The 19455-nt window shown below is 34.9% G+C and overlaps 1 protein-coding gene across 1 annotated transcript in view; it reads left to right on the top strand.

Moving 5' to 3' along the window:
• The first annotated feature begins 4034 nt into the window (after nt 1-4034).
• HDGFL3 (HDGF like 3) overlaps nt 4035-19455 on the top strand; it is a 45528-nt gene continuing 30107 nt past the window's right edge. The window contains exon 1 of the mRNA XM_021714472.1: nt 4035-4124. Coding sequence (XP_021570147.1) covers nt 4035-4124 — 90 coding nt within the window. The remainder of the gene's footprint in view (nt 4125-19455) is intronic.

The following is a 19455-nucleotide window of genomic DNA, read 5'->3' as shown; positions in this document are numbered from 1 at the left end:
GTTACTTTGAGCCAGGTGTAGTAGCTCACTCCTGTAATTCCAGCACTGTGAGAGGCAGAGGTGAGAGGATTGCCTGAGCCCTGGGGTTTGAGACTACCCTGGACAACATAGCGAGACCTCATCAATGCAATAAATAAATTTTAAAAATTAACTGGATGTGGTGGTTCATGCCTGTGGTTCCAGCTACTTGGAAGGCTGAGGTAGAAGGATCGATCACGTGAGCCCAGCAGGTCAAGGCTGAAGTGGCATTGAGCATGCCACTGCATTCTGACCTAGGCAATAGAGACTCCAACTCAATCAATCAATCAATAAGTAAGTAAGTAACTTAGATTTTCTTTATCTAGTTTCTTACGATAGAAGGTAAGGTTATTGATTTATGATTTTTCTTATTTTTTAATATAGGTGTTTCCTGCTATAAATTCCCTTCTAAGCACTACTTTCACTGCATTCCATAAATTTTAGTATGCGTTTCATTCATCTACAAGTATTTTCAAATTTCCCTTGTGTTTATTATTTGTCAGTGGCAATTTAGGAGCATGCTGTTTAATTTCTATATATTTGTGACTTCCAGAAATTTCTTTATATTATTGATTATCTAATTTGATTCTGTTGTGGTCAGAGATCCCATTCTTTAAATTTATTGAAGCATGTTTTACAACCTGGCATATGGTCTATCCTGGAGAATGTTCCATGTGCACTTGAGAAGAATGTGTATCCTGCTGTTGGATGTAGTATTTTATAGATATTTGTTACATCAGAGTTTATAGCATTGTTCATTGCTTCCTTTTTGGTTTTCTATCTGGCTGTTCTAGCTATTAGTTAAAAGAATTGAAGTTTCTACCTATTATTGTTTATTGTCTCTTCTTGCTTAAGTCTATCAGTTAAGGTAAGTCTTTTGTTTGATTTTATTGTCGTGGCTTTGCTGCTAAAATATGTGATGAGCTTTCTAATTTTTAGATGCTCTAAGATAGCTAATATATTGAAAGCAGTTACCAATGACTTGAAAGTTTAGAACTCATCTTAAAACCACTTTAGACTTGGAAACTTTTTGAGGGCTTTCGGGATATCTTTTAAATTAATTTCATGATTATTGGTTTATTCGTGTTTCATTTTTCTTGGATCAATTCTAGCCATTTTTATTTTCCCAGAAAAGTGTTTATTTCATGTACATTCTAAAACATCTACCATAGAGTAAAAATTAGACTATTATAATTTTTAAGACTCAATAAATTATAGCTTTTATTACTAATTATATATACATTTTTCTTTTTGTATTTAATTAGGTTTGCTAAAGATGTGTCCGCTTTAATGGTATTTTTTCCCAAAAATTCTAGTTCTTGTTTTTTGTTTCCCCCTTTTTTGTTAATAAATTCTTTTTTTCTCTAAATTATTCATTTCTGATTTCATCTTCACTACCTTTCCTCAAGTTTATTTTTCTTTTCTTTTGTTTCAAACTTAATGAAGTACATTCTTAGTTAATTTCTTTGAAATTTTTTGAAAATGAAAAATTTTCAAGCAAGGAGTTTTTCACAGGTCAGATTTGACATCATCGTGTAGTTTTAGATAATTGGCATTTTATAATCATTTCAGAATAGATTTTAATTGTGATTTTCATTTATTTGGCCCCAGAAATGCTTTGAAGAAAATTTTAGAAATTATAACTGGTTGAAGAGTTTTTATATAATACTTTATTTTTTTAAAATATAGTTACCTTGTAGTCAGATGATGTATCCTTTTTTAACTTTTTTAATTTATTGAGTGTTCTTTGACTATGTGATCAACTTTTAAAAAGTATTCTTTGGATTGCCTGAGCCCACAGGTTCAAGACCCGCCTGGGCAACTTGGTGAGACCTCATCTCTACAATAAATCAAAAATTAGCCAGGTGTGGTAGCACATGCCTGTAGTTCCAGCCACTTGAAAGGCTGAGGCAGAAGGATCACTGGAGCCCAGCAGGTCGAGGCTGCGGTGGCTGGAAGCGGCCACTGCACTCCAGTCTGGGCGACAGAGTGAAATGTGAGACTCCAACTCAAAAAAAAAAAAAAAAAAAAGTATTCTTTGTATTTCTGAAAAGAAAGTTTCTATAGGATTCAATATTTAGTATGTTTCTGTATGTAGACTTGGTTATATTTCTTCAAATCTTTAATGTTTATCTTTTGCTCACTCCTCTCTCCAAAATGAAGAATTATATAAATCTACATACTGGTCTCCCTTTTTTGAGTGTTAATTTAATAAATTTCAGAACTTTGTTTGATACAAATATTTATGACTTATAACTTCAGAATAAAGTCAAAATACAGCAATCCACTTTGTATTACTTCATACTTTTTTAGCTCATAAGTTATAGCACTTTGTTTGATATTAGTCTTAAAACCTGTTTTCATTTTTGTTTACATTTGGCTTATACATCTTTTTTTTTTTTTTTTTTTAATTGGAGTCTCACTCCATTGTCCAGGTTAGAGTGCAGTGGCACTCTCACAGCCACCCCAGTGTTGACTTGCTGGACTCCAGCAATCCTTCCGCCTCAGCCTTCCAAGTAGCTGCAACTACAGGCACACACTACCACATCCAGTTAATTTTTGATTTGTTGTAGAGATGAGGTCTCTTCAAGTTGCCCAGACTGGTCTCGAACCCATGGGCTCGGCCTCCCAAAGTGCTGGGATTACAGGCTGAGCTACTGAGTCCAGCCGGGTTATACATCTTTATCCAGCCTTTTACTTAAAACCTTTCTATTCTGTTTTAAGATGTAAATATATGTAGCTTAATATTTTGGCTTTTTTTTTTTTTTTGTAACCACTCCTGGGAAGTTTTTCCCTTTTCTTATTTTTTGCTAACTATCTCCCTCAAGATTTTACTTATGATTCATAGAAATATCTCCTGGCTTGTAATCAGGTGTTGAGCAACATTCTTTTTTTTTAACCTTTTAAGTTTTTTTTTTGTTTTAAAGATGTGGGATACAATTCAGGGTTAGGTATACAAATGTTCATTATGCAGATACCCTTGTTGATGAGGTGTGCCCCCTCTTCCCCAGGCAGATTCCCACTACTGCCAATCCTGCTTCCCCTCCCCCCTCCTGGCTGTTTCCTGCTGCTGCCAATCATTTTCTTATAGTATTACAATAATTGTTCAAGGTCCACTTGTGAGTGAGAACATACGATACTCAGTTTTTTGTTTCTGTGAAAGATCACTCAATATTATAGACTCTAAGTCCACCCAGGTTGCTATGAACTTCATGATTTTGTTCTTTATGGCTGCATAATATTCCATCATGTATATGTACCACATTTTTTCTTTTAATCCAGTCCCCTTTTGATGGGCAGGATGATTGGTTCCGTGTTCTTGCTACTGTGAACAATGCTGCGATAAGCATACATGTGCATGTATCTTTTTTATAGAGTAATTTCAGTTCTTCCAAGTATATTCTTAATTTCTATCATGGAAACTTTCATTTTTAAATTTTGAGTTATTTCCTTGTAAAAGTGGAGGTGTGTGTATTGGGTACCATTAATATTCCACCATGATAATCCCATTAAGTATTTATTGAGTATCTCTTCTGTTTGGTCACTAAGATAAACTTAGCATTATAAAATTAATAAGATTTTACCTTTAAAGAGTTCGAGATAGGTTAAGGAACAGAAACATATGTACAAAGAGAAAAAAGAAAGTAAGATATATGTAGATCTTGAAGACAAGATTTTCCATATCAGCAAGACAGTTGACTAAATGAGCAAGAATGAACTAACATTGACCAATCCAGAAGGAACATGGAAAAAAATAGATGGAGACATTTTTATTGACAGTTCATTCCAAAATGGCTGGTACAGCTTTTTTTTCTCATAGGACACTGAAATGTAGATTTCAGAACTGTTTACATTATTGGTAATAGAACTAAATAGTCTTCTCATTAGAGAAAGAGAACACTGCATCCTGACCCAACCATCCTTTACATTGTGCTCTGTTGCGTCTTCTCTCCCTGAAGACAATTTTAAAGTCTTTAATGATAGACGATAGTATCCTCTGAGACATAAGATTTAAGATGACTGCCAGTGTTGTTATTTTGGAGAGAAAAAGAAAGCTAAAATGCATTCATCTTTTTGAACAACTAACTTGTTCACTTACAGAACAAGTAAGTAGAAAGAGGTACACTAAAATTCATTCCTCTGTCTACTCACCTTTATGGGATGAGAGGAGGAAGTGAAAGGAAATGCAGAGTTTCTGCTAACCACTTTGACAATTAGATAGAACCTCTGATTTTTTTTTACCCTTAATTTTAAGTTAAAAAAAAGAATTAAAACCAGACTTGAAATGAGTTATTTCTGTGGCGTTGTAATTTTTTAATTGTGATAAAGTACACATAACATAAAATGTACCATCTTAATAACCATTTTAAGTGTACAATTTAGTAATATCAAGTACATTGTTTTGTAACTATCACTACTATTCATCTTCAGAACTCTTTTCATCTTTCAAAACTGAATCTGTATACCCACTAAATAATAACTCTCTATTCCTTTCCACTCCCCTACCCCTACCCCGGCATTCCCTGGCAACCACCATTCTACCTTCTGTCTCTATGAATTGACTACTCTAGGTACAGCATATAAATGGAATTATACAGTACATGTCATTTTGCAACTGACTTATTTCATTTAGCATAATATCCTCAAAGTTCATTCACATTTAGCATATGACAGGATTTTCTTCCTTTATAAAACTGAATTACATTGAGTTGTATGTGTGTATGTGTAGACACACACACAACATTTTGTTTATCCACTCATCTATTAGTGAATACCTGAGTTTTTCTCACTTTTTGGCTATTGTGAATGATGCTTTTATATATAGATGTATACAAATATCTCATCAAAACTTTGCCTTCAGTTTTTTGGAGTATATATCCAGAAGTAGATGGAATTGCTGGTTCATATGATAATTCTAATTTGAATATTTTGAGGAAAAATCATACTATTTTCATAGGGCCTGCACTGTTTTACATTCCCACCAACAACGCACAAGGGTTCCAATTTATCTTTTTTCTCATAAACACTTGTTTTCTGTTTTTTCTATAGTAGCCATCCTAATGGGTTTGAGGTAATATCTCATTGTGGTTTTTATTTGTATTTCCCTAGTGATGTTGAGCTTCTTTTCATGTGTTTGTTGGCCATTTGTATGTCTTCTTTGGAACAGTGACTATATTTAAACCCTTTGCCCATTTCTTAATTGGGTTGTATTTTGTTGTTGGTAGTGGTGGTGAGTTGTAAAAGTTATTTCTGTATTCTGGATGTTCACTCCTTATAGATACATGATTTGCAAATAACTTTCTTTCATTGCATGGGTTGCCTTTTCTCTCTGTTGGTTGTTGTGCTCCTTTATTTAAATAAGCAAAGAACAGAACTCCCAAGAGATGTTCTAGACAATGAGTTTTTATGGAAGTACATATGTGGGGAAGGCAAGAGCAATGAAATGTGGTCCTGTGAGGTCACTGTGCTGTTACCAGATATGTGGAATAGAACAAAGAGAAAGTTACTATAAGATTAAAAAAAAGTAAGCTTGAAGACAAACCTCACAAGTTTGCCCAGGCCTGGCCTTAAATGAGGCAATTGGGTAGGATTGAGAACAAGATAGTGTTCAGAAAATGACTATGAGTTATTGATGATCGAATTTGTTTTTATACATTTAAAATGGTCAAGATGGATTAGCTGAGACCTTTATGTGTCTAAATAACTTAAAACTAAATAGCTTAAAACAAACTTAAGACTTTGTTTCATGACTAGAATTTTTCAATTTTCCTTTGATGAATTTCATCCCTGAGACATAAACTGAAAGACACAATTTCTGAAAAAGTTGTTCAAAAAGTACTGTCTTTTTGGTTTATTTTTGTTTTAAGCACCAAGTCTTATCCTCTATTTATGAAAGTATTGCAATTAGCTCATTGTGCTTTTTATTCTTCTTATTTTATTGTTAGTTCCATTGAACCATCAAAAGTTAACATTAGCTTTCTAGTCAAAGAACTTGCCATTGCCTTCTCTCTTTTTTTTAGAAAAATTATATCTGTTTAGTTTTATTTTTTATTTTTTTTTATTTTTTGAGTTGGAGTCTCACTCTGTTGCCCAGACTGGAGTTCAGTGGCCGCTCCCGGCCCACCGCAGCCTCGACCTGCTGGGCTCCAGCGATCCTTCCGCCTCAGCCTTCCAAGTAGCTGGAATTACAGGCATGCGCTACCATGCCCGGCTGATTTTTTGATTTATTGTAGAGATGAGGTCTTGCTGCCCAGGCAGGTCTCGAACCCGCGGGCTCAGGCAATCCACTCACCTCAGCCTCCCAAAGGCGCGGGATTACAGGCCGAGCCACCAAGCCCAGCTTATCTGTTTAGTTTTAGATACAGGGTTTTGCTTTGTTGTCCAGACTGGAGTACAGTGTTGCAATCATAGTTCATTATAATCTGAATTCCTGGGTTCAAATGATCCTCAGTTCTCAGCTTACTGAGTAGCTAGGGCTATAGTTGCAAACTACCATGCCCAGGCTAATTTTTTTTTTAATGGTGATATTGTCTTGCTGTGTTGCCTCAGGAGTCCTACTGCCTTAGCCTCCCAAAGTGCTGGGATTACAGGAGTGAGCTGCTGCACCTGTCTGCTCTCTTAACTGTGGCACATATTGGTATTTTCTTCCTATTATTTACTTTCCATTATTAAATATTTGGTTAGTGACACTGTCATGAGCATATAGCCACCAAAGTTTTTTCAGTTTTGTTTTTTCTTTTATGTGTAGACTGGAATTTCTGGCAGAAAGATAAAACTATCTTCACATCTTGATCCTTAAAAAGATAAATTACAGGCCAGGCTCGGTGGCTCAGTCTGTAATCCCAGCACTGTGGGAGGCCAAGGCGAGTGGCTTGCCTGAGCCCGCGGGTTCGATACCCACCCAGGAAACTTGACGAGACCTCATCTCTACAATAAATCAAAAATTAGCCGGGTATGGTAGTACCCGCCTGTAGTTCCTGCTACCTAGAAGGCTGAGGCGGAAGGATCGCTGGAGCCCAGCGGGTCGGTCGAGGCTGCGGTGGCCAGAAGTGTGCCACTGCCCTCCAGTCTGGGCAATGGAGTGAGACTCCGACTCAAAAAAAAAAAGATAATTACAGTAGGATGCATTTAATAGTCCTAAATCCTTAGAATGTTATTAATGCTACTATAGTTTAATTTTTGAGGCATTTGTTGAATTATCATACTTGTACTTTGGTTCAGTGATTTTTGCCTTATGTCTGGTGTCAGTCTAGAGTATATGTCCTAGATAACAAGCAGAATTAATGTTACTGAAAATAAATTAGCCAAATGGAAGACAGGCTTTGAAGAACAGATCCAGAAAGCAGAGGAAATGACTAGAGACAAATACAAAGGGAGAGATGATAATTAAAGATCAAGCGTATTTTAGAGTCAGCTTGTGACTAACATGAATCCTAGGAAAAGACGGTGTAGATAGAAAATTCAAAATTTTCTGAAGTATAATGAAAGAAAATTTTCTAGATCTTAATAAAAGGAAGACCTAAGGCTGGAAATAGATAAGGCTTGTCACATATTAGGTTCTAAGACATATTTTAGTCTGTCTTAAACTTATAATTCTGAATGTTTCCAATAAAAAAAATTGGGGCAAACAGTATTAGTTCATCAGGATTCACAGTGAACTGTGTTGGGATTTTGATTAGATTTGAATTATATTTTGGATTAGTGTAGGAAGAATATTGAGGCTTCTAATCCATGAATGTGGCTTATTTCTCCATTTATTTAGACTTTCTTAAATGTTTTATAATTTTCTGTACAACTATTTTTAGATGTATCCTTGAGTATCTCACACTTTTTCCTGATGCTATAAATGTGTGTGTTTAATTATGTTTTCTTTTCGTTTCTGGTCTTTTAAATGTACATATAGGAACAGACATGCCAGACACAGTAGCTCTCACCTGTAATCCCAGCACTTTGGGAGGCTGAGGTGAGGAAGATAGCTTGAAGCCAAGAGTGCATCACCAGCTTGGGCAATACAGCAAGACCCTGTCTCTCCAAAAAAAAATAAAAATAAAAATTAGCCAAGTGTGGTAGTGCACATCTGTAGTCCTAGCTACTTGGAAGGCTGAAACAGGAGGATCACTTAAAGCCATAAGTTTAAGGTTACAGTGAGCTATGATTGCACCAGTGCACTTAAACCTGGGCCACAGAGCAAGACTATATCTCAAAAAAAAAAAAAAAAAAAAAAGGCAGACAGCTAAAACAAGATAAGATTGATAAGTTTGAGTACATTAAAATCAAGTACTTCTGTACTAGGAGATGCTTGCCACACAGAGAACCATTAAAGCTTTAGTATACAGAATGATTTAATAAGAAAAAGATAAATGACTCAGTAGAAAAATGAGCCAAAAGATGTGAACAGCCATTTCATGTAAAAAAATACATAAGTCCTATAAATGTATGAAAAGATGCTCAACCTTATAAGTCATCTAGAAAATGCAAATTAAGGTCACTATGCGACTGCCAAAACCTTAAGAGATTTGAAAGTGTCATATATTGAAAAGGATATGGATCAACAGAAACTCTTATATATTACTGAGGAATATTTATTGGTCCAACCACTTTGGAAAACAATTTAATTTTATGTTGTGAAGTCGATTTGTGCATACTTTCTGACTCAGCATCTCCAGTTTTAGTTGTACATAGTAGAGAAACTTGCACATGTACTAGAAGATGCATACAAGAATATTCACACCAATAGGATTCATAATGGTGAAAAAAACCTTGGAAATAGCCCGTGATTTTTGATGGAGGATGGAAAATTAAATTATGGCATATTGACATAATAGGATATTATACTGCATTAAAAATGAATAGCTGTATGTTAGTTGCTTTCAACGTAATCAGCCTAGCTTTGCAATGATCAGTGTCAAAAATAATAAAGCAATATGTACTAACTCTTTTAAAAAAATTTTTACTAAATTCCTGCCTTGTGCCAGACACTGTCCTGAGCGCCAGAGATTTTACAGTGATGGCAAGTTTTCTGTCCTCATGAAGCTTACATTTTAGTTTAGAGGGCAAGAAGTGAGTAAGTAAGCAAAGTAATATGTAATATGTAATTTAACACAACCATATAAGAGCTGTGGAAAAAGATGAAGCCAGGTAAGAGGATAGCATTATAATGTGATACTGTGTGTGTTTGTGTTTCTGCATGATCAAAGTAGTCCTTTCTGAAAATGTGACATTTCAGCAGAGGTGAATGTTCTATGGAAAGGAGTCGTACAACTATCTGAGGGAAAAGTGGGCATGAGGTTGGCATGTTCAGGAAGAGCACGAAGGCAGAGCTCATAGAAAATGAGCAAGGATGAGGGGGAGAGGGTCAGGAGATGAGTTCAGAGAGGCAGACAAAAGTCATATCATGTAGGACCTTATAGTTTTAGTAATAAGTTTAGAATTTTTAAAGTATGATGGAAAGTCATGGAAGAGTTTTGAGCAGGGGAATGCCATGATCTGGTTTATGTTTAGGGACTGAAGGATTGATTGTTAGGGGCAGAGATAAGGATGGGGGAGATGGATTCAAGGGCCCAGCTGAGAGGCTTTTATGGAAGTTTAGTGATTAGATGATAGTAGAGTAAACAGGAACGGGGGCAGGTAGCAATGGATGTACAAAGAAGTGATTAGTTTACTGACATATTTTGGGGGTATAATTGAAAGGACTTAGTGATGAATATTTGTGAGGGAGAGGAAGAAATCAATAATGACTTCCGGTTTTTTGGTAGGAGCAGCTGGATGGACAGTAATGCCCCTTACTCCCATGGAGAATCCTAAAGGATAAGCAAGTTAGGCCACAAGATTAAGAGTTGTCTTTAGCACTCTTAAATTTGAAATGCTGTTGAGATGCCCAGCATGGGAATCTGAAGCTCAGAAGAGAGGCCTGGAGTTTGGAAGTAGAAATATGAAACTCATCAACATACAGGTGCATTTAAAACCATGGAATTGGATGAGATCACAAGGGAGTAATTGTAGGTAGAGAAGAGGAGCTGTGAAAAGGAGATTCATGAGAAGTGGATGGTAAGATAGAGGAAAAAAATATCAAGAGAGTGTAGTGTCCTGGAACCCAAAGGAAGAAGTTGTTTCAGTGGACATACAATGTAATGGAAATATATATATGCAATGAAAATGAGACGTATCAGATTAATATATTACAAATGAATAGTAAAACGACACCCCTGTAGAGAAATGCAAAAATAATCAAATAGGAAATTCACTGAGAAGTAAGATCCTGATGGCCAGTAAAGCTATGAAAAGATGCTTATCCTCACCATTAATCAGGGAAATGCAAATTTAAAAGAGCAGTAATACCAAATACTGTCAAAGAGTGGAAGGGAGGTCATTTTTATACCTTGGTGAAAATGTGAATTATTACAATCTTTTTTGAATAGTCAGATAATATCTATTAAAATGAAAAATGCTTTTAATCTGTGATCCAACAATCTCACTCCTAGAAATCTATCTCATGGAAATAGAAGCATCAGTCATAAAAATATGTTTACTGCAGCTTTTTTAAGGGCAAAAACACTGAAAACAAGGTAGATGCCCATTCCTCAGAAAAAGATTCAATAAATTATATATTATCCAATCACTGTATTCTTATGCAGCCATTAAAAACAAATTCGATCTATGCCAGTTGACTTCAAGGTTTTTTCATGAATGCAGATAATTTTATAAAATATGATTTCTTGCATTTGTGTGTGAAAAGAGAGAAACGCACACACACATAGTAGTCCCTCTCCCCCCCAAAAAAAACTGTGTATAAAATATCTATATATGATTATGTATATAGACATAGAGAAAAGCATACTTTATTCTTGTTTTTGTTTGAGAAAGCAGGATTTATTGAGAGGACAGAAAAGCTCCCAGAGCTGGAGGGGACCCAAGAGGGTTGTCTGAGAAAAATATACTTTGTTATAGAAAGTTAGTGATTAGCGGGGGATGAGCAAATCTAGGGGAGGACATAGAGATGAACTTCTAGTCTCTCAACTAGCAAACAATGTCTTTATTTTAAAAGGAAAGGGATTTCCATTATAAAACAGCTTCTGTGACTTATCCCACTTATGTAAAATACATGTGCATATATATAAGATGTGAAAAAATAGTCACCGAAATGATAATACTAATGTATAATTAATTTTTTAAATAAAATACTAAATTGAGATATACTTCTCACCGTTTTTTCTCCTTTCAATGCTAGTATGGATGGAGAATTTTAATATTGATCAGATAAATTCAGTTTACAGATAGAATAAATATAATTTTGAAATTAATGTATAGTATTATTATTTTATGTTCTTCAATAACTTCTATTTCAATATCCATGTTATTTTGCTGTCTTAGCTTTCTGTCTTTAACCAATAATTTGTTTTGAGTATAAACTAAATAATATGAGACTAGGAATAAAAATTAGAACAAGTCAATGATTAAATCTACAAGCAGCTAATAGTGTTCAGTTGAGTGATTAAACCTAACTGAATATCTGAATCATGAACACACTTATCTGATATCTACTATTGCTACACATATTTGCTCAGTAGGCTCAAAGAAGCTCTCATGCTATTCAACTTTAGAGAGAAAGTATTTAAATTACTGTGTTTATTAGTTTTTAAATTGAAATGGAAGTAGACATCATGACTGTCATTAATAATGTGAACTTTTCAGAGTACCCTAGGGACCTATGGGTTGCTAACTACCATTTATAGAATAGCCTAACTGATTTTTCTCTCAAGTCTTGTCTTGATGTATGACTTGGTGTTTATCTTGACCTGTCCTCTACCTTTGCTCTTTTGCCCTTTAATTTAGCTGTCATGACTTCTTTCTTTCCTCACATTTTTCAGCCCTTTAGGGATACAATGAGGTAGACGTGGCAGGAAAGTTTTTACTTGACTGATAACTGCTTTGAGCTGGTATTGATGCTTTCTGGACTTGGCAACTGTTTAGAGCTGATTCTTTTGCTCATGGACTCTGTAGTTTTTTCAGAGCTGTTCCATATTTATTATATTTGGCTATAAAACAAATTGCTCTGAAACTTTGTGGCTTAAAGCAACACATGCTTATTATTTTACAATTTCTGTGGTTCTAGAGTCCAGGCATGGCTTACCTGGATCCTCTGGCTCTGGATCTCTTACAAGGGCACAGTCATCTTAAGGCTTGACTAGAGGATGAATCTACCTTCAGACTCACTTAAGCTGTTGTTAGCAGGCTTCAGATCCTCATGAGTTGTTGGCCTAAGGATCTCATTTTTCCACGAGATGTTGGCCAGAGCCTGCCCTTGATTTCTTGCCATGTTGCCTTCATAGAATAACTCATACCATGGCAGCTGGTTTCCCAAGCTGTAAGTTCTCCAGGTGATCTTGTTGAAGTTCCTTTCCATAGATTGAGGTCCTTGAGACCCACAGCATGCACATAGCTCTGTCTGAAATTATCTCCAACTCTTCTCCTGCCCTCTCCAACCCTTTTGTTGTTGTTGTTATGCTAGAGTTAAAGATTACAAGGATCTTGACCACATTCTTTGCAAGTCTGTCATGGTGGTTACTTACCTTTTGTTGGAATGTATTGTCTTGCATGCATAGTTCCTATGTTGGCATCCTGTCCCATCTGCTATTTGCCTTCTTCCTGCTTTTTCTTTGAAGGCACCTTCCCTGGGTAGTTTCCTGAAGTCACCGCAGAAAGAAAAGTGATTGTAATAATACTAACTAAATCATTAAACTGAACAGTAGGACCTAAGAGAGAAAAGATGGAGGAAAGATTAATAAAGAATGAGAAAGGGAAAGGAACAGAAAGAAAAGCACTAAATACCTTGTTTCAGATTAGAATACATAGATTAAAATATTACATAATATTAATTGTGATACTGTATAAATGATTGTATTGTTTTAATAGTATTTTGGAATATTTGGAATGCTTATAGAATTAAAAATGAAGTATTTGCATTATAATTTATAGAATAAAGGTAAACATGAAAAAAGAAAACTGGCATTAAAAGTCAGATGTTATATTGCAAGTATGTTCTCCGGTTATACTGATGAATAAAATCCAACTGGCAACACAGATAGTAGAAAACAAAAAATACCCCCAAATTGGAAAGATCTATTTTTCAGACTTGAACAAAACAGAAATGGCAATATTTATGTCAGACAAAATATAATTTAAGGGGAAAAAGTAGATAACTGCATATCATTTTATATTAACAACAACCTTAAGACCCTCTGAAGTCAACATCGAAAATAAAAGATATGCCCAAAGTGGCACAAGTCTTGTGAACTGGATTCACGAGTATCGAAATTTAACTTTGTGTACATAATTATCTTTCTTTACATTTTTTGGTGGGAGAGGCAAGACTTAGATCATCTGAGTAAAGCTGATTTTTAAAATATTTTATACTTGATTAGGTGTTGGTTATACTGGCTTATGCATTTTATCAAGTTGTCATGAAACATACATTTAAGATCAGTATATTTTACTGAATATAATATTACCTCATCAAAAATGAAAACATACCCTAAAAGCAAGTTATTTTATGACTGCTCAAAATTGGATCTTTGTGAACAATTGCTTAGAAGATTGAGGGGGCTTTAGGGAAGCTGGGGAAATAATGCCAGTTTTTTAGACAACTCAATTTAAAATGTGACTGCTAGAATTGTTTTAAGATAAACCCTGGAGGTTTAAATAAAGATCTCATGTGAAGATCATAAACCAAAATCCCTTTTAACTACTCATCCTGAGTTTTGCCAATTGTCAGAGACTGCCTCTCCCCAGGTACAGAAGGTAGACAAGTTAATGTCCTATATATATTCCTCCTCTGGAATCAGCAATGTAGTGTGTTGAGGGACTTCAGTGAGTCATCTGGCCTTTTCCCTGCATAAAGCGTATAATAAGTGATAAACGCTGAGTTCTCAGTATATCATGACCTCTAACGATCATTGATCTTTTAATGATAAAAATGTCCCTGTTTTTGAGTTTTCACGGAGTGAAAACAAAATGTTTATAGCTATAAGATTGTTCCATCAACTAACAGATGATAGTTTTTGTATAGATATCAAGGAACTGATAGTTCAGATATTTTTTCAAACTACTATTTTGGAAGGTGTTTCCATATCATTATTGAAATTGTTTAACAGTGTTCTTTTCAGATATTAAATTAATTGGTTACCTGTTTATAAAACCAAATATACTTACATTTTTTAAATTATTTTCCTTTTCTCTTGTATACATTTCCTTTTTCTGTAGTGTGCTTTTTCCTTCTGCCCCTACAGTAAATTTGTTGACTTACCTGCAGACTTCTCCTTATCTAAATCCGTTTTTATGACAAGATCCCAAGTTTGGTGGAGTTTTTTATCCTCCTCCTAATTTTCTGCACCTAATAACTTTTTAGTAGTCAAAACTTTTTTCTATATTCTTTGCCAACAAGCCCCAAAATTCTTCTTATTGGTATGTTCTGTGACAAATTTGCTTGCCTTTCTTGTATTCTTTTCTTATGCATAGAGACTTCTTTATCCTGTAATCTCATAATTAGTAATTTGTTATTGAAAATATTTTATAACTCTCTCTTCCTCATCACAGCTATGGTCATTAATTCCCTCTATGTGCAAATGTGGGCATCTTTAGATCCTGACTCAATCAAGAAAATTTGGTCCTCCCTATTTTTTTTCTGTTCTACTATTGAAGCCTGAAATAAGTTCTTGGTGCTAGCTTTTACATCCACTGTTCCAGCTGTAGTCATGGATTCCTGTCCCACTCGCATGGCAATATTTATACTTCATTCTTCACCACTTTCCCCTCTTCTCCCTTTCCCTTCACACAACACACACACATAAAGTTGGCTAGGTTCATAGGACTAGACTTATGACTTCATATGTTCAAGAAATACTCATTATGCACCTACTATGTGTCAGGTACTACTTTATGTATTAGGGCTACAGTGATGAACAAAACAAGTCTCCTGCTCATAGAGAATTGCAATGTCAAGAGACAAACATACTGAATGTCAGGAAAATGCTAAAAATAAAAGTAAAGCAGAATAAGGAAACAGAATGATAGGGAAAGAGGTGCTATTAAGTTAGGTTGTAAAGGAAGTAACTCTAATGAGGTGATATTTGAGCAGAGATTTATGATGGGATTACATTCCCCAAAAAAATCATTAATTGAAAATATCATTGTCATAATTGCTTTTAATATACCCAACCTGCCAAACATCATAACTTAGCCTTGCCTACCTTAAACATGCTCAGAATATTCACATTTGTCTATAGTTAGGCAAAGCCATCTAACACAAAGCCTATTTTGTATTATAGTATTGAATGGCTCATGTAATTTATTGAATACCATGCTGAAAGTGAAAAACGGAATACTTGTATGGGTACTTAAAGTGTGGTCTCTACTGAATGCATATCAGTAAAAAAGTTATAGTAAGCTAAGTTTACTTGATTATTGAAGAGAGAAAAAATTTTAAATAAATTTAGTGAGGTCTAAGTGTACAGTGTTTATAAAGTCTACAGTGGTATTCAGTAACATTCACTTACATCACATTCACTTCGCATTCACTTACAACTCATACACTGACTCACTCAGAGCAACTTGCATTCCTACAAGCCCCATTCATGGCTAAGTACTCTATACAGGTGTACCATATTTAAGATCTTTATACTGTATTTTTACTGTACCTTTTCCATGTTTAAATACCATTATGTTACAGTTGCCCACAGTGTTCAGTACAGTAATATGCTGTACAGATTTGCAGTCTAGGAACAGTAGGCTACACTGTATAGCTTGTGTGTATAATAGACTATGCCATTGAGGTTTATGTAAATATGCTATAATGTTCGCACAACAAAATTGCCTAGTGATGTAATTGTTAGACTTTCCTTATTGTTATGGATATTTAATGCCTCTAGTTGGCATAATGTACTAAAACAGGCTGTTTTTAAAATTCTTCATATTACAGTTTAAATTATTATAACAGACTTATCATTTTCCTTTCTGAATAGCAATATTATTGAGATTTTGGTCTGAATAAATCTTTAAAATACTTTCTTTTTTTTTTTTCTTTTTTTTTTTTTTTTTAGTCAGAATCTTACTTTGTCACCCAGGCTGGAATGCAGTGACATAATCACATCTCACTACAGCCTCGGTCTCATGGGCTCAGACAGTCATTCCACAGTAGGTAGGACTTCAGGTGCACACCACCACACCCAGCTAGTTTTGTTTTGTTTGGGTTTGGTTTGGTTTTTTTTTACTTTTTTTATTGTAGAAACAAGATCTCACTCAAAGAGATCTTTGAGCTGAGGCAATCCTCCCACTTTGGCCTCTCAAAGTCTAGGATTACAGACATAAGCCACTCAGCAAATCTTTAAAATACTTTAAAATAGTTTGTTAGAGAAAAGGTTCCATAATCTTTTGTTTTTATTTTACGTAGGGCTTTAACATTTTTAGGAAAAGATATTTATGTTCTTTTTTTTTTTTGAGTTGGAGTCTCTCACTTTTGCCCAGACTAGAGTGCAGTGGCACATGCCCAGCTATGTTCTATTTAATACCAGTATCTTCTCTGATATGTATCCTTTGCTGTATGTCGTGTGTGTGTGTGTGTGTGTGTGTGTGTGTGTGTGTGTGTGTGTGTGTGTGTGTTTGCTTAAAGGGTAACAATAGGTGTCCTTAATGTATCAGTCCATTTAGAGACAATTTTACCACTTTATACTTCACACCTAAGCCTTCATACTTCCTATTTACAGTATATCCAGCATTTCCTGCTTCATATTTCCAGTTTCACAATTGTTATGGTCTGAATGTTTCATGTATTGAAACCTTATTCCCAATGTGATGTTATTAAGAAGTGAGGCCTTTAGGAAGTAACTAGGTTATGAGGGTGAAGCAGCCTGCATGGACTAAGACAATTAGCCTTATAAGAGTATAATTCGTTGACTCATCATCCCATCCTTTCTGCTGTCATATCTTTTACTTCTACTTCTACCTCATAATGTTATTATTTTTTACTTTAAACAGTCACTTGTCTTTTAAGGAAATTATGAGAAGGAAAAAGCACAATCTTTTATATTTACCTACTTATTTACTATTACTAAGGCTCATCTGTCTGTTCTGTAGATCTGAGTTTCCACATGGTATCTTTTCCCCTTATGCTGAAGAATGTTTGGGTTGGTGCAGGTCTGCTTGTAACAAATTATCTCAGCTTTTGTTTACCTGAAAATTTTTTTTATTTTATGCTTTTTTTTTGGCTTTTATTTTTCTTCTTAATTCCTACATAATAATTCATATTTATGGAGTGATATTTTAATATATGCATACAATGTGTAATGATCAAAGTAGTGTAGCTAGGATGTCCATCACCTCAAACATTTATCATTTCTTTGTGTTGGGGAACATTCCAAATCTTTTCTAGCTATTTTGAAATATTCATTACTGTTAACTATAGTCGCTCTAGGGTGCTGTTGAACTCTAGAACTTATTTCTTCTATCTGACCATATGTGTGTGCCCATTAACCAACCTCTGTTAATCCTCCGCACTCCACCTCCCATCATCCCACCACACCTCTGGGAACCAGCATTCTACTGTATACATTCATGAAATCAACATTTTTAGTTCCCACATGAATGAGAACATACAACATTTGTCTTTCTGTGCCTGGCATATTTCACATAACATAATGCCCTCTAGTTCCATCCATGTTGCTGCATGTGGCAGAATTTCCTTTTTTAAAAAATCATTATTATAATATATTATTAATTAATATTATTATATTCAGCGTTAGGTACATAAGTGGACATTGTGCAGGTAAAGTTTGGGTACCCTTACAATGTTATATACCCACCCCCAGCAGTGTCCCATTACTGCTGATCCCTTTCTTATAGTATTATGATAAATGTTCAGGGTTCGCTCATGAGTAAGTACATGTAGTACTCAAATCTTTGTTTTTGTGATAAGTCACTGAGTAGTACGGATTCTAAATCCAGCCAAGTTGCTGCAAAGTCCATAATTTTGTTTCTTTGGGGCAGTGTAGTATTCCATCATATATGTGTGGCACACTTTCTTTATCCAGCCTACTTTCGATGGGCAGCATGGTTGGTTCCATGTTTTTGCTGTTGTAAATAATGCTGCAATAAACATGCGTGTGCAGGTATCTTTGTATAGAGTGATTTGAGTTTCCTCGGGTATATTTCCAGTAGGGGGATTGGTGGGTTGTATGGAAGATCGATTTTTAAATGTTTTAGAAATTGTCACACTGTTTCCCACAGAGGTTGTTCTAGTTTCCACTACTACCAACAGTGTAGAAGCATTAGAATTTCCTTCTTTTTATGGCAAAATGATATTCCATTTTGAGTATATACCATATTTTCTTTAACCATTCATCCATTGATAGACACTTAGGTTGCTTCCATATCTTGACTATTGTGAATAGTGCTACAGTAAACATGGGAGTGCAGATACCACTTCAGTGTACTGATTTTCTTTCTTTTGGATATATACCCAGCAGTAGGATTGCTGGATCATATGGTAGACCTATTTTTAGTTTATTGAGGAACCTCTATACTGTTTTTCATAGTGGCTGTAACTCATTTATGTTCCCACCAATGATGTACTAGTATTTCCCTTTCTTCACAACCTCACCAGCATTTATTTTTTTGTCTGTTTGATGATAGCCATTTTAACTGATGTGAGGTGATATCTCATTGTGGTTTTGATTTGCATTTCTTTGATGATTAGTAATGTGGAGCATTTTTTTATTATGCCCATTGGTCATTTGTATGTCTTTTGTGAAATTTTTATTTGATCATTTGCCTATTTTTAAAGCAGGTTATTTGGGGTTTGTGGGTTTGTTTTTGTTTTGTTTTGTTTTTTTCAGTTAGTTTGAATTCCCAATGTATTCTGGTTATTAATCCCTTATTAGATTGATAGGTTACTAATTTTTCTCCCATTCTGTAGGTTGTCTTATCAGTCTGTTGATTTTTTTTTCCTGTGCAGAAGCTTTTTAGCTTGATGTAATTCCACTTGTCTCTTTTTTGCTCTTCTTGCCTGTGTTTTTGAGGTGTTATTCAAAAATCTTCATCTGAACCAATTTCCCCAATGTTTTCTTCTTCCTTCATAGTTTCAAATCTTATATTTTAGTATTTCATTCATTTGATTTGATTTTTTGTATATGATGAGAGATGGAGTCTGTTTTCATTCTTCTGCCTATGGATATTCAGTTTTCCCAGTATCATTTATTGAAGAGACTGTCCTTTTCCTGCACCTGTGTTGAAAATGAGTTGACTATAAGTGTTTGGATTCTCCATGCGGTTCTGCTGTTTTATGTGTTTGTTTTTATGCCAGTGCCATGCTATTTGGGGTAGTTTTGTAGTATATTTTGAAGTCAGATAGTATGATGCCTCCAGCTTTGTTCTTTTTGCTTAAGGTAG

Source organism: Carlito syrichta, unplaced genomic scaffold (assembly GCF_000164805.1).
Source record: "Carlito syrichta isolate Samal-C Ts95f unplaced genomic scaffold, Tarsius_syrichta-2.0.1 Scaffold305654, whole genome shotgun sequence".
NCBI lineage: Eukaryota > Metazoa > Chordata > Mammalia > Primates > Tarsiidae > Carlito > Carlito syrichta.
Note: the sequence above shows the minus strand (reverse complement) of the source record. Positions and strands in the feature narration are given on the sequence as shown.